The sequence below is a fragment of the Stigmatopora nigra genome, chromosome 15, assembly GCF_051989575.1.
Source record: "Stigmatopora nigra isolate UIUO_SnigA chromosome 15, RoL_Snig_1.1, whole genome shotgun sequence".
Taxonomy (NCBI): domain Eukaryota; kingdom Metazoa; phylum Chordata; class Actinopteri; order Syngnathiformes; family Syngnathidae; genus Stigmatopora; species Stigmatopora nigra.
The window spans coordinates 2003757-2020283 of record NC_135522.1 but is presented as its reverse complement, the minus strand read 5'-3'; the positions used below and the strand labels follow the sequence as shown (position 1 = coordinate 2020283).

At 37.4% G+C, this 16527-nt stretch overlaps 1 protein-coding gene across 3 annotated transcripts in view; it reads right to left on the bottom strand.

Annotated features, from left to right (window-relative positions):
- The window catches only part of LOC144208597 (signal transducer and activator of transcription 5B-like), a 28077-nt gene that overhangs the window by 8993 nt on the left and 2557 nt on the right, over positions 1–16527 (bottom strand). For 2 of the 3 annotated variants that reach the window (XM_077734527.1, XM_077734529.1), the window contains exons 3-8: positions 6927–7054; positions 4568–4724; positions 3087–3176; positions 1696–1870; positions 427–557; positions 180–331 (exon numbers count right to left, since the gene is read on the bottom strand). In XM_077734527.1, coding sequence (XP_077590653.1) covers positions 180–331; positions 427–557; positions 1696–1870; positions 3087–3176; positions 4568–4724; positions 6927–7054 — 833 coding nt within the window. Of the gene's footprint in view, positions 1–179; positions 332–426; positions 558–1695; positions 1871–3086; positions 3177–4567; positions 4725–6926; positions 7055–12014; positions 12141–16527 lie in introns of all 3 variants that reach the window. The other variant, XM_077734528.1, reaches the window with a different exon arrangement.

Genomic DNA, 16527 nt, shown 5'->3' with positions numbered 1-16527 from the left:
ACAAAAAAAAAGTCTCCAAAAATGGAACAAAAAAAGTCTCCAAAAACCCACAAAAAGTCTCCAAAAACTCACAAAAAAACAACAACAAAAAATCTAAATTGCCAGTGACCTCGCCCAATCAAAATTTTCAAACTGGTCTTTGGATTCTGGAAAATCGTGCAAAAGCGCGTGCGACTCACCAGGACTGCAGGATGTCCATGCCCCCCTCCGGCGGTCCCCCGTTGCCCGCCAGCTGTTGCCGTCGCTTCCACTGGATGAGCTCGTCGTCCAAGATGACGGTCTGCTGCTTCCTCAGCAGCTGCAGTGTTTTCTGGTGCTTCTCGGCCAAGTCCTGGACCACAGCGGACGACATCATTTCCGTCAACGTTTCCCGCGGCGACCCGTCGTATCGGCGAGCGGGAAAAGAAGAGCAAGGTGGATGGATACCAGTCTGTACTTCTGTAGTGTGTTGGCCTCCCTGGTCAGCCACGCCTCCACCGTGGCTCTCTTGCTCAGCAAGGTGGGCTCTCGCAACTGGCGCTCGGCCGGAGGCAGCGTGGTCAGGCTGGACAGTTGGGCTGACATTTATGGAGAAAAAGAAAATCTATCAGTCTATCAGACACACAGACATATTTATATGAATATGTGTATATGTATAAATGTATATGTGTATATGTATGTGAATATGTATGTGTATGTATATGTATATGTGTATATGTATATATGCATGTGTATATGTGTACGTATATGTATATGTGTATATGTATATATGTATATGTGTACATGTGTGTACATGTATGTGTATATGTATAAATGTATATGTGTATATGTGTGTATGTATGTGAATATGTATGTGGATATGAATATGTGTATATGCATATGTGTATATGTGTACGTATATGTATATGTGTATATGTGTACGTATATGTATATGTGTATATGTGTACATGTATGCATATATGTATATATGTATATTTATATGTGTACAGGTATGTGTATATGTATGTGTATATGTATATATGTATATGTGTACATGTATGTCTATATGTATGTGTATGTGTGTATATGTATGTGTATATGTGTGTATATATATATATATATATATATATATATATATATATATATATATATATATATATATATATATATATATATATATATATATATATATATATATATATATATATATATATATATACACATATATACACATGTACATATACATGTATATGTATATCAATATGAATATGTATATGGATTATGTAGATGTATATTATTTTCACTGATGTTAGATTTAAGGTCAATCTGACTGAGTTAAAATTGATGTTTTTTTGTAGTAGAATGCTGCAAGTGGAACAAAGAATATAATGTGTGTATATATATATATATATATATATATATATATATATATATATATATATATATATATATATATATATATACATATACATGTGTATATGTATATATATATATATATACACACATATACATATAATGGAAATATCTGACTCGCTTTAGAAAAGCTTTCATTCTGTCACGCGTCTCAACATTTTATAAATGTATAAATAAATATATAAAACGTTGAGATGTTCGACAGAATGCAGGCTATTGAAAAGCGAGCCAGGTAAAATGACATTTTCATTATTTGCCGCAGGCTGAATCCTCCATTTGAACATCCCTCCCCGTGTTAAAGATTTTCCGCCACTCTTTTCTCACCCTGGATGCGCAGGCTCTCCTGGTACTGGATGATGAAGTACTCTTGGTTATGCTGGAGCTTGCGCAGGTCGTTTTCCGTATCCTGGGTCAGTAACCGAAGCTCCTCGAAGGCTTGGTTTATTTGCTGGTACTTTTGGGACAAGCTGTCCAACATTCCACTCACTGGAGAGCTGGACTGTCACATGGGAGAAGATGTTTTTAAGGGCAAGATTGAGAATTTGGAAGTATCGTTGAAAAGAACAGCTGAGAACGAGGGAAGGAATCCAACGGAAGGATAACGGCGATGTGACAGATAATCAATTGGCGCCAGGAGTTAGCCAGATTCAGATGTTCGCTTCGTGCCTTTTATAATTTGTCAAATATTGGATTGGCAGCAAAAACAGAGCTGGGAAACATACGTTGGCGTCCTTTTTTTGGGACAGGCTTGCATTTTTTTCTTTAAAAAAATGTGCGGTGTAGATGATGCAAAAAATGCCATATTTGCCTTATTTCTTTCAGTTCAAACAAAAGGCCCCAAAAAATCAAAACAATGATTCTATTTTTCTTCAATTTGGCTTGAGGATTAAATTACACCAAATGTGGTTTTAAAAACGAAATAAATCCTGACTTGGCGGATTCCAACAGTCCCCACAAAAATACAACTTCGTGCCATAGCGTGACGATTGTAGATTTTTGTAGTTCTGCAAAATATCGACTATACAGTGTTCCCTCGGTTATCGCGGTTAATGGGGACCGGGACCACCCGGGATAAGTGAATTTCCGCAAAGTTGGGATTCCCCTTCAAAAATGCTTAATTTGAATTTAATTCCCCCCCCAAAAAAAATCAATTTTTTTTCAATTTTTTTTCTATTTTTTTTTCAATTTGTTTTCAATTTTTTTTTTAAAATTAAAAAAAATTACCCCCCTGTATACAGTACACCATATAGTATATGGTGTACTGTATACAGGGGGGGGATTTTTTTTTTTAAAAAATTGAAAACAAATTGAAAAAAAAATTGGAAAAAAAGATTGAAAAAAATGAAAAAAAATTGAAGAAAAAATGGACAAAAATTGAATTTTGGCATATAGCATACGGGTAGAGAGAGTGAAATTCATGTTATAACAAAAAAAACATAAAATATGTTGTTTCAATGTAATATTTGTATTTTTTTTTCCCCCAAAAATCCGCGAAGCTCTGAGTCCGCAATACCTGAACCGCGAAGTAGCGAGGGAACACTGTGATTAACTATAATTAAAGACTACAATGGATTTCACGATAAACAGAGTTTAACCAAAGACATTTTGAATTCCCAACCCAATTCAATGCAACATTTGTTGCCATTTTGATTAATTTCCATATCTGGATTCGACTCTGGATTTTTTGTCGTCGTACCACGCCCTCACACACTCACGTTGGTGGCTTCTCGTACGAGTCGTTGCTCCGTGTAGAGAATATGCTTGATGCAACGCACCAACTCCAGAGGACATCGGTCATACGTGCTCTGAAAGGCAAGAAGAACATGTGCCACGGTTAAAGTCTCGTTAAAACCTGACGAGGCCAGCATGGCCGACGCCGCGTTGGCCAATTTGCTCGCGTCCAGACGTTTCTCGGCCGCGGGGAAGCATATTAGAGGGGACTAATGACATCCGTTTTTCAAGAGCGACGTACTTGTTGGAATACGACGGCGTTTTGCATCTTTATTTCGCTTTAATGGCTAAAGTAGTTGAAACCTGCTCTGCATTTTTTGGTAGGAATTGATGGTGATAGGTTTATAATTCATTTCAATTAAAAAGTGATTGGGTTATTCATTAGTTTTAAGTAGTTTAAATGTGAAAATTTGGGATTTTAATAGGTTTTTTGAGGCAAATAAAATGTAAAAATTAGTTTCAAAGGTTATTCTGAATGAATTGGTGCCTATGAATTTTTTTTTTTTTTAAATCTGGGTCAAATTTTAACCAAATTTCAGATTTATCTTCCCACAAAAAACACATAGACTCACAGTGTTGTCATTTTAACTTATGTCCCAAGAAATTGCATTCCACCAAATTTTTAGCCATTACTAAATCCAACCAAAATATAAATCACTCAAAAACAAAAAACTAAATTTCCCACTAATCCATCTCCTAAGAGCTAACTTAATTAGCCCGCACCTTGACGGAACACATTTATGCTAACGTATTGCGATGAAATCAATGAATCAGCCTTGTGACCTTAAAAAAATAAATAAAAAATAAAAAAACTCGAGCTCCCATTATTATTATTATGCATGCATTCCTAGAATACAGCAAGCAAATTAAATCGATTCAGCCATGAATGAAGCAGCCATTTTTTTTAGTTGTCATCCCTACGCCCAAAAACAAAGAAAGTGCCTATTTCTCTCCCTCACCCTTGCATTCCTTCAAAAAAAACAACAATAAAATGCGTAAAATGCGAGTCGAAACAGTCATTACTCTATTTACTCTAGTCACTATATAACATGTCCATTATTATAGTTCTACCTTCCACTTTATCCTGTCAAATCCCAACGACAATGCATTTTGTCATCCCTAAAATAAAAATGTCCTAAAATGGAAAATGTCAGATTCCACTTTAGCCAATCCACCTTCACCCGGATCTGTGCTTGGTTTCCGGGAGGAGGGCGAGAAGAATGGATTTTGGAGAGTAAGGGATCATAAATAGCAGCGCTGGCCAAGCACCACTTGGACCGTCCTCTTGTTTTTCCTCCAGTGGATACAAAGTGTTCTAAAACATTTTTTTTAAAGACATCAACAAGGGCCATGCCAAATGGGACGTCCTCTTCCAGAAGAAGAAAAAAATTGGCTAAAGAATGCTACACGACAGCTCGAGGCGGGATTCGGGCTCTTTGGAGACTTTTGGAGGCCGCTTCCTTACCTTGAGTTGGCTGGCGTAGTGTCCCAGTTTGATTTTGAGGAGGAAACCGTCCTCGCCGACCTGATGCTCCGCCTTGTTCTGGAGCTCCTGGATGAGGCCGTCCAGTAAGCGTTTGGCCTTGAACTGCTCCTGTGGGTTCTCCAAGTCGATGTTGTCCCTGAAATGAGGCAAAGGAGTGGAATTCTATTGGTGGGTAGAGTAGCCAAATGAGTCTTTTACTCAAGTAAAAGTAGCAGTACTTCATAATAATAAGTATACACGTATTGGAGTAATTGCATTAGACAAATGGACCAACACATGCTTTACCTTATCACACCAGATAAGATGTACACATGTATATGTATATTTATATATATGTATGTATGTATATGTATATTTATATATATGTATGTATATATATGTATGTATATGTATATGTATGCATATGTATATTTATATATATGCATGTATATGTATATTTATATATATGCATGTATATGTACATTTATATATATGCATGTATATGTACATTTATATATATGCATATGTAGATTTATATATATGTATGTATAAGTATATTTATATATATGTATGTATATTTATATATATGTATATATGTGCATATGTATATTTATACATATGTATGTATGTAGTATATGTATATTTATATATATGTATGTATGTATGTATGTAATATATGTATATTTATATATATGTATATCCCCATAAATATACTTATACTACATACTATATATAAATATACATATACGACATACATACATATATATAAATATACATATACTACATGTATATGTATATGTATGTACATGTATATACATATATATACAACACGCTTATTAATTTATTTATATATATTTACGTGTTTACATATTTATTTATATATGTATTTATTTATTAACTTATTTATACCCATCTATTTACGTCTAAAATATATTTTGCTGTGTCTGTATTCTCACCCTCTTGCTACTATGACAATAATATTTCCCAAATACAGGATGAATAAAGTTACCCAATCCAATCAAATTCTGTCTGTAGTCTATGTGTTCTATTCTGTGTTCTATGGGCAGCGTTCCACTACAAAAAAAAATCGACATCAATTTTAAATAAGTAAGATTGACTTCAGTGAAAAGAATAACGAGGTAAAGAGCAACTCCATTTTTTTTCCATCACCAAAATATTTTTTCTCTCGGCATAATGTCATCCACGTAAGAATTATTATTATTATCATTATTATATTGAGCTATAACAAAGTGCATCTTCACATTAGTACAAAACCCCCCACTAATTGTCCAATTTGGACAAGATAAAACGCAAGGCGGATTTGCTACGCTTTTACGAGCAAGCCTTCAAAGACTTTTTTTTTTTTTTTTGCTTCTTCTCCAGACAGACAAATTTAACGGTGGCGGGTCTGACTGGTTATGGGGGGGCCAGATTCTGCAGATGACCTTAGTTTTATGGCAAGCTATCAACCGTGGTCTACAAGTGATGATGAAAACTCAAAACTTGCACAATAACTTCTGGGAAAAGTTTGTGGAAAGCCAACGAATGAATGACTGCGAAACAGAGAAGCTGGCAAAACAGAAGCTATGAAGGCGTGGCTAAAAAACACATGCTCCAAAACCCCAAAAATGTCTTTTTATGCTCTTTACAAGAGTTTTTAACATAATTTTTTAAAGGGTTGCTAGCAGCTATGTATATACGGCCATTTAAAGACAAAGGTATGGTGAGAATTCCTTTTTAGCCCCTCCCCTTAGTCACCCAGAGCCACCCCCACACCCATAAGCTCCGCCCCCAGGGTTTCACGTCTTTTAATCGTGATTAAAATACAAATAAAAATGCAAATAAAAACACTGCCTGGAATCGAATCTCTTAAAAAGTGAATCCAATCTCCTTCAAAAAGCCAAAGAATGAATGACTGCGAAACAGATAAGCTGACAAATTAGAAGCTGTGAGGGCGTGGCCAAAAGACACATGCATCCAAAACCCTGAAATGTATTTTTATGCTTTTTACAAGAGTAATTAACATTATTTTTTTAAGCGATGCTATCAGCTGTGTATATATAGCCACTTAAAGACACTAATAAAGTAAAAATTGCACTTTAGCCCCTCCCCTTAGCCACCCAAACCCCAAAGCTCCGCCCCCAGGTCTCTTTTATCGGAATTTAAGTACAAATAAAAGCACCACGTGGAATTGAATCTCTTAAAAAGTGAATCCAATCTCCTCCAAAAAATCTTCCATAACTAAGACATTGAGATCCAATCGGACTCGGCCTCGTTTAGCCGTGGAGAAAATCCGATTGGACGCAATTCGGGTGGCTATTCTTTGTAATGTTACCCTAAAAGAACGCCGGGGGCTTACCAGAGTTGTCCCTCGATCCATTGGGAAAGATAATGGCGCACTTCGATAGGGAAATGCTGACCATAGAGAGATTGCATCTGATGGAGAGCCTCTCCCTGGAGTTGCTGGGCTTGGATCCACACCGCCATCTTTAAAAACCACACCACAGGGAAAAGCAGAAAAGAAAAAACACCGGGTCAGACTGGTGAAAAAAATACTTTCACATAAACAAGTACACAATGCCAAAGTGGAAAGCAAACAGCCATGGATAATCCAATCAAGCGGACATTTTTCCCGAAAATGACGAGGTGAATGCTCCCCTTTGTCCTCTCTCTGTGAAGGATGAGATAATTTATCCCTAAAAGAGTGAATCCGTGGAAGATAATTCATTAATAGGTTTGACGCAAAAACTCCAAGTGGAGATAATTGCATTAAGCGTCAAGACAAAAAGGACATTTGGAGTTACTCTTGATTAAAAAGTAGGAACGCAATGCTAACGCTAAAAATCAAATGTCAAACTAGGTAAACAAACTTTAACAGAATTCCCACAGTCCTTAAATCTTCTACAAAAAGCCTCCATCCAAATCCCCAAATTCCCAATCTATAATAAAACCCCTCCTGCAAAAACCCCACCCCCCAAAAAATAATACTACAAGAGAAAATGGCCGACTCATCAACATCTTTGTTGTCTATCATTATTGTGCGACATTCACGGCACCCTGGCGGCATCTCACACGTGCGTTCCCATTCGTCCACCCAAAAAATGAAACTTCTTCCTGTGAATAAACCTGGCAACCATCATTTAAGCACCAAAAACTACAAAAAAAAACATTTTTTGGTTTTAATTCACTTCAATTCAATTAATAAGAATTTAACTCACTATTTTCCTATTTCCAGCCCCATTAATGGCACAAAACATCTAAAATCCACCCTCTGAACTGACCTATAACCCACAAAAAACTGGAAAAACCATCCACAGCCAGTTGTTTTTGTTCAAAGCAAGACCGGGCAAGCAAGACATACAGTCCAAGAAGGACAGGCATTACTAAAAGACAAAACATAATTGCGTAAAGAGGCAAGAATAGTCCAGACGTTGCCTGAGGATAGCCGTTAGCGCTGACGTTAACGGCGCTAGCGGGGCCAGCTATGGCGCAAATAGTATAGCAGTTCTCCTAACACACATTTTCGTTTCTTTACGTAAAATACAATTTGTCTGCAACAGGATTACAGGATTTGAGATTGCTTTGTCAAAAATCCCTTCTTTTGTTCCAATATAACGTCGCAATAGCTCCGATACGATTGGCCGTTCACAAAATGGGACTACAAAAAAAAAAAACAGTTCCATTTTAGGGCAGTTCTGGTTCATTTGAGGGTCAATGCATTCAAATATCTGGCAACCCTTTGCCAATGTGAAAACAGGTCATCCGCATTGGAGTTTTTGAACCAAATTCCGAAGTAGTCAAGGTGAAAAGACCAGTGCCTTGGCCCCGCCCCCTTCGCCACATGTCTAGTATGTTTGGATTGCGAGCAGCAATAGATCAAACGCGGCGTGCAGATCTCAACATTCTGACAGCATAACCTCGTTGCACTCGGCTGGCCCGCTATCCGCCGAACCGTGGCCCCGCCCTCAAGGCCCGGGAGCCAAAGCCGGGCTAGCCAGCCAATGACCCGCTCCGACCCGCCCCAACCCCCGCCGTCACTCCCACCCACCCCCTTTGGCACGTCCTTTCTAACCATCTGGACACATCTCCTCTGCGAGCATGTCGGGCTATTTGAGGTGAAGCTGTAGTTATACTTTGCAGTACAAAAAAAATACAAAAAAATGAACTAAAAAGGCTCAAAACGACTACACATTTTAGTCAAATTTTCTGTCAGTGGGTTGTTTGCTTAGAAAAGTGGTGAGCACTACACGGCTTGTATTATCTGTCGGTTGCCAGCACAAAAATGCTGTCAGTGTGTAAACAAGGGCAAAAAAATGGCAGGCGTGTCGCACCCAAATGGCAAAAAAAACTAGCCTGGAAATGTATTTGAATTTGGTTTTAAAAAGCAAATAATAACAATAATAAAAGTGATTGTCATCTTACTTTTTAACAGTGAATAACTACCTTATTTTATTTTTTTATTTTTTATTTTTTTTATTCAAAAAGGATGTCCCAGATCCAATTACTTGATCAAAAATTGGGTCATTTGTGGGTAATAATTGGGTAAAGCAGTTTTTAAAATGTATCTATTTATAATGAACTTTGTTAAAGGTCAAAAAGTGCAACAACAAAAAAAACTGATATATAAAAATACTGCCAAAAAAACAGATTTTTAGCTCCCATTTCTATCCAAAACATATTTTAAAGATAATATCTGAATACCTTAACTATATTTAAATATTTCTACTTAATTTCAAGCACTGCTTCACTAATTTTCGTTAAAATCCAAAATAAAAATGGACATGCCTATGTCTAAAAAATCCTCAAAATCAAGTGACTCAAATTCTAGTGGGAAAAAAATAAAAAAGTGATCATGACATCTCCAGTCACGAGATTTTCAATTGCTTCTGTTCATTGTACAAAAAAAAATGTTGTAAGCTCACCAGTAAGCTATTAAAAAATAATAATAATAAAACGCAAGTACTACTAAGCAATCCAAATTGTCTCCTGGGGGACGTTTTTAAGATTTGAGGCTCCCACATTGAGTGGCTTACTTCGAGGGGTGACATTATGTAACATGAAACCCGGGCGGGTCGGGGCGGGGCGGGCGTTAAATGCGGCTGGAAGGCTCAAGTGCTTCGGCGGTAGGAATGCGGGTCGGCATTTTTTGGTTATGAATGAACAATTTGTTTCATTCCGCAACGATGACATAAAGAGGGTTAAAAAAAAAGGTCTGTTATGGAAGGCTTAACCTAAATATAACTCCATTTGGAAAGAGAAAAAGTATACAAAAAATATACTGCAAGTTGGCTAGTGTGCGGGTATGCCGCCATGGCCGGTTTTTAGTCTTTTTGACATAACAACACCACGTGGAGGTATGTAAACAAAAGTGGTGGCTACATGCTAATAATATATGTGATTTTGTTGCTAGATTTGTATAAAAAAAAAATTAAAAATTAAATGTATATGAGCAACCATTACTAAATGTGGGCCGGACTATTTTAGAGATAATATTTAGATTTTTTTTTTTATAAATGGATTAAAAGCCATGAATATTCAGTTTTTATAAATCTAAAACAATGTTTATTTTAACTTTTTTTTATATATTTTTTTATTTTACTAAATGATTTTTGGACTAAAAACACAGAAAAATAGATTAAAAAGTACAATTATTAATTTAAAAGGGGGAAAATCTAGAAAATTAATATAAATCTATACTCTTTTTAATTTTAGATTTTACAAAATGATTTTTTAACTTAAAACAGAAAAAAAAGGATTAAAAAATGACAATTATTGATTTAAAAGTAGAAAAATCAGGAAATTTAATATACATCTATACTCATTTTAATTTGATCCTAAAACAGAAAGTCGACACTCATGATTGACTTACTCGGACCGCACAAAATGATGCGACGGGCCAGATTTGGCCCGCGGGCCGCCACTTTGACACCCTGGTTCTAGACTCAAATGCCATTTTTTTTCGTGTAGACATTTTTTGAAAGCAAACAACGTTTCAGTCTAGTCGGAACTCTAAAATTACCTAATTGGCCATGATGGAGTCTGCACTTGGCGATTCTTTTATACAGTAGTAAGTTTTTTTAAAAATGGACAAAGCAGAAATTGTTGGCGTTGTAATTAGAGTGGAAATGGTTGCTTTTCAGTTAGGACAAAAGCGGCGGCGATGCGGAGCCATTCTCTAGAAAATGGCGTCCTTTTCAGACTACCAAATGCTCTCTCTACAAGTAAAATTGTTCTATTTTAAAGCAAAAAAATGCAGACAAATAAAAGTTCCCTTGAATCCGACACAAAAATATTTTCTATTTACCTATTATAACATATAATCAAAATCAAATGTACATAAAATTCAAACTATTTCTTAAGCCCACCCTGGTAGACCACCCTGTCAACTTGTTGTTTTCCCAAACCGCCTGTTAAATTCACCCAAAAAGTGACCAAACAGTACCACACACTGTCAAAAAAGGGGGTCCGACTATCTGTAAGCCCCTAAACAAAACAGGAAATGAATCAAAAATGAAAAATCCAGATCATACTTGAATAGCTACAACGTTGCAGTTGTGGAAAACAAGCAAAGGAATTTGTGTGGTAAGATTTTGCCAGCTATTTGATTGAATTAGATGATCGTATTACAATGGCGGAGATACACTGATGTGCACTACATGATTCAAAACAATCACTTGCGGGCGATTTAACGCTGGAGAGAATAAACATGGCGGTTAGAGATCCATATCTGATCATTTTTGGCTTTTTATGCATATATAAACAAATACTCCATTAAATTATGCATCCAGAAATGCAAAGGAAATCTAATCATAGAACATAAAGTGACCATAAAGTGGCTTTAAATGCCGAAAAATGAACATAAAGCGATTGACAAATACCCTCTAAAATTAACAGTGTTCTCAAATGAACCCAAAATGACCCGGAAATCAACCTAAAAAGCCGCAAAATAAAAAGGAAATGACCTAAAAATCCCCCCTTGATAATCAACCGGACATCAACAAATACAACCCAGTAAAAAATTTAAAAAAAAAAACAAAGTTTATGACCTAAACTAAACACGACAAAATGGGCAAATCCTCCAAAATAAAATACCAAGCAAAAATCTTCAAAAACTGACCCGCAAATCCCCCAAAATAAAAAAAAAAATGTTACAAAACAGCACAAAAATCCCTTTTAGGACAAAAATCCTAAACTATAATGCAAAAATGACAAAAACAATACTATGCTATTCATCTTCTGTACTACTTAATTACACAATATCCACAGGGGGTGCCAGAGCCTATCTGGCCTAACCATGATCACCAAGCAGGCAACCCACATTTTATCTTCACTAGTATCTTAACACAATTGCATTCTACTAAAACAATACTATTACTTTAGCATAATCAAAGGGTATACTTGTTAGCATGGGAGCTAAATTTGTTAGCACAGTTGACGGCGGCCCTACCTTGGACTTAGTATCTAAACGATCCAGACCACTGCGAAGACTTCCATGCAAGTAGATGATAAGAAACTGTTAAGACAAGCAGACCTCATCGGACATGAGCGAGCACACGCCAAAAACGGCGCACGACTAAACACACAAACACAGAACACAAAACAAAACACACAAAAAAATCAATGTTTTCCATACCTTTTTAAAACGGATGTGCTTTGAAATTAGTTTACAGTGGAGCTAATCACTTGGCATTTACATGTAATCCAATTAGGCGGTCTGCTTTAACTCTGTTAAACAATTTAAAGTGGCGCCTTATTCCGTTTTTTTGGGTGAGGGGGGGATTTGAACCTACTATAATGAGGTCAAACCTCGTCTCGGTCGGCGCTGGTTCAATTTTTGTGACCTTTACACCAACAACGTATCAGATGTGTAGAAAATGGATGACAAGATAAGATTAATGTCAGTTGTTCCATCATTGAAGAGAAGAGAAAGAATAATATACAATTAAAATGATGTATATAATGGGTAAGACCTGTAAATTCGAGGCTATAAAACCAAGGATGTCAAATTTGACAATTTTAGATACAATATTTAAATATTTTTTTTATAAATGGATTAAAAGAACTGGATTAAAAGCCCTGAATATTCCGTTTTTTATAGATCTAAAACAATGTTTATTTTAGCTTTTTTTTAATATATTTTTAGATTTTACAAAATAATTTTTGAACTAAAAACACTGAAAATATGGATTAAAAAAATGACAATTATTAATTTAAAAGGGGGAAATCAGTAAATTTAATATACATCTATACTCTTCATTTGAATTTGATCCTAAAACAGAAAGTCAGCACTCATGATTTACTTATCCGGGCCACAAAAAATTATGCGGCGGGCCAGATTTGGCCCCCGGGCCGCCACTTTGACACATGTCCTATAAACAAACAAAAAAAATCCTTATCTATACTGCAAAAATGACAAACAATACTATGCTATTCATCTTCTGTAATACATATCCAGAGAAGGTTCGCAGGGGGTGCCGGAGCCTATCTCACTTAATTAACCATTTTCACCAGGCAGTGGACCTGCTGAACTGGTGGCCAGCCAATCACAGCAGCCAAGAAGACAAACTATAACTAATTGTTGCTAGGGGCAATTTAGCATAATATTAGCCAAGCTAGCATGTTTTGGGGATTTGGGGGGAAATAGAGTACACATATGCAAATTAGACACAAAGAGGAGGGACTTAGGAGAGGTGGCGTTGGCTGTGGTCAGATTTAGGCCGGCGCTACGTGATAGCGGCGGAACGACTCCTAGCATAGCGCGGCTCTCGGGTAGCCGCTATTCAAAACATGCTCTTTCATTACTCAGCGCTTTTGGACTGAATCTAAAAACAGACGACCTAGTTAGGAGGGGGGGTTGGGGGTGGGGTCAAGGGTCATGGGTCCACTCCGAAGGCTACAGGGAGCTCGGCCAGTGTTGATGATGTCATTGTTGATGTCGTTCTTGGAAGAAACGCGGCCGCAATGCGTGTGGCGTGACATGGTGACCAGCTGTTGTCATAACATTGAATAAAAAAGAAGTATTGTCATAATAATATTTTCTTCCAAAATTTGTTTTGTGGCATTGACGTATGAAAATGTTTGTTTTCCCGGTGGCAAAAAATCTCAGATGACAATTTTAAAGGGTACTTTTCGTGACTGTTATAATACTTTTGTATTTTCTGGACTTTTTTGTACGTTTGTCCGGGCTTCTGACTTTTATAAGATTATAATTATCAGAAAAAAACTGTTATGGTGAACAGATGCCTATTTAAACAGTTGTTATCCATTTTATATAATATATATTTTAACACATGGTTGTTCATGGTTTATGATCAAATAAAATAAAAATCCCTCCCAAAAATGCGCCTTTATACTCCAGTGCACCGTGTTTATATATTTTTCTTCACATTATAGTCCCAAAAATACGACATATCTGTACATTTTCCTCAACATTTTCAATTCATAGTTTGACCTACAACCCTAAAAAATGTAAATATTTATCCCCTCTAAAATCCCAAACATGTAATACAGCCTTTAAACATAGTTTACCTTCTAAATGCATTTTTTCTGAACCCCAACAAACAATAACAAACCAAGAAAAACACACAAAAACATTATCCTTGTAGGTTAAATAGCATTTATGCTAAACTGTGAAGCTACTATCCGTCACCATGCTATCATTGTACGACACACTACAGTAGCGCCATTTGTAGCTATTCTGTTTTTAGCAATGAGTCGACGTCAACCACAGGCCGGTTTCACGACGGCGTGACGGAAAATTCCCAAGCGGGGCACAATACGTTATCCGCCCATCCCCGGCGTTTTATTTACGACGGCACGCGATGGATTCAACGAGTAGGACGGCGGCAGGCGACAGATGGGATTTAACGACGCCAGCCGTTGAGGCCCAAATGACCAATCGGTCTTTGGATGTCAAGCAATGTTCCCTTTAAGCAATTGTGCTTCTCTGCGCAGCAGCAATCATATGGCGCGCAGTAAATAAAATCCAATTTTGTTTTTTTTACACTCCTTTCCCCATGATGGCGCCGTTTACACGACAGCCAATGGCAGTAGCTCTACCCACTATTATGTTTTTTGTGGTTTACAGCATGTTTTACATGAAAAATTAGAGGGAACATTAGTGAAAATGGCCGACGACGATCTGGCAGAGTCGTTGGAGAGAATCCGCCAGACTGCAACGATCGATATCGGATAATCCAGACTTTCCGAGAGGTTAGGCTAATCCGCTCTGCTAGCGGCCGGCGGCTAATTCAAAGATTTGTGTGTTATTCCTGTTCATTAACCATAGGCTGTATTTGTATTTGTTAGCTAGCATTTGCCATGAGCTAAAAAAAGAACTTGTGCATTTATTTTAATGGCGTCCATTATTGGAGGCGTCCGCTAGTTTGCAGTAAAGCCGTAATTGGCTTAGACGTCCTGCTCAACATCAACAACGGTGCTTTTATCGTCCCGAGTTGAGGTCACGTATGGCTTGGTTTGCCCAGGGCCGGATGGAGAAAAAATAAGAGAGGGCGGGGCTAAAACATTTTGAGGAGTGGCCAATGTTTTTGATGATATAAAAGGTCATCAATTAGGCTACGATTTGTTTTCATAATTTTTTTTGTAATCAATCCTTTGATCGGTTAAGTGCAAAATTTGGAAGACATCCAACACACACTCCAATTTCCCTAAAATTTGAAAGAAAAAAAATATTTATGCCATATTTTTGGATGAAATTGTTTTTTTTTTGGGTGACAAAATGCCATATTGAAATAATAATACAGTAATCCCTCATTTATCGCGTCTTCACCTATTGCGATTTTTTTCCGCAAAAAAAAAATGTTTACAACTTTTTTTTAATTCATAAAAATGTAAAAATGCACGCAAGAAATAAAAAAAAAAACTTATAATAGGGGTGACATTACTTCGCAATTTTCCAACGATCACGGCCATGTTTGGTCGACATAAACCACAATATTTGAGGGATTACCGTATTGCATTTTGCTGGACTTCCATTCACTTTTCCCTAACAAATAAACACAACAGCCTAGAAACACTTCATCCACACAGTTCAGTGGCAACATGCATATATTTAGGCTCCCTTAACTATTAAGCAAACCCCCAAAAAAATGATTAAACCATACACCCACAATCCCCAACCCCATTCCGGCCACCTCCATTTCGCAACTTTTAAAAACCCAATCCGAAAAGGAAACTTTGCGTCACTGTCTAAAACAGCCGACCGTCCGATTATTCGGGGACGTCTCGTGAATAAGAATGGATAATCGAGCCGTAAAAATCCAAGCCGGCGGCGATCATGAGACGGGCGAGAGGGATGGCCCGCCCGTTTTGGGATGTCAACAATCAGCGGCGTTATTCGACAGAAGGATCAGGGGCGCTCCGGGTTGAAAGCCGCTGGTCACATGACCGGCGGATTAGCGCAACTGAAAGAGGGTGGAGGTTGAAAAAGGCAAAGGGGGTGAGGGGAGGGGAAGTGTGTATATGTGTGTATATGTGTGTACATGTGTGTATGTGTGTATATGTGTGTGTGTGGGGTTGGTGGTCAACACATGCTTCCTGATGGCTTCCCTCACAAGGTTAGCCGTTTCCCTTTCAACCTTGACAGCGCGCACGTTTTATTTTGGATGTCCGTCGACATGTCGCCATCGGAGGAGCGTTTGGGCCGACTTGACTGACTGACTGACTTCCCGTTAGCGTGCGGGTCACTGACGAGAAACGCTTCGCTACCGGGTCTGACACCTTTGACTCATAGCTCACTCATGCATAATAAAAAAAAAAACAACTTTGATGGTCTGACTTCCAGCTAATCGCAACGTTACTGCTGAGAACGGGTTCTCCCCGACCGACAAAACCGCAAAGCGACACACACATGATGATGGGATGGCGACAATCCACACTTGAAATGAACTGTTGGCCTTGTTATTAGCTAAAAGTATCATTAATATACATCATTTTGCATT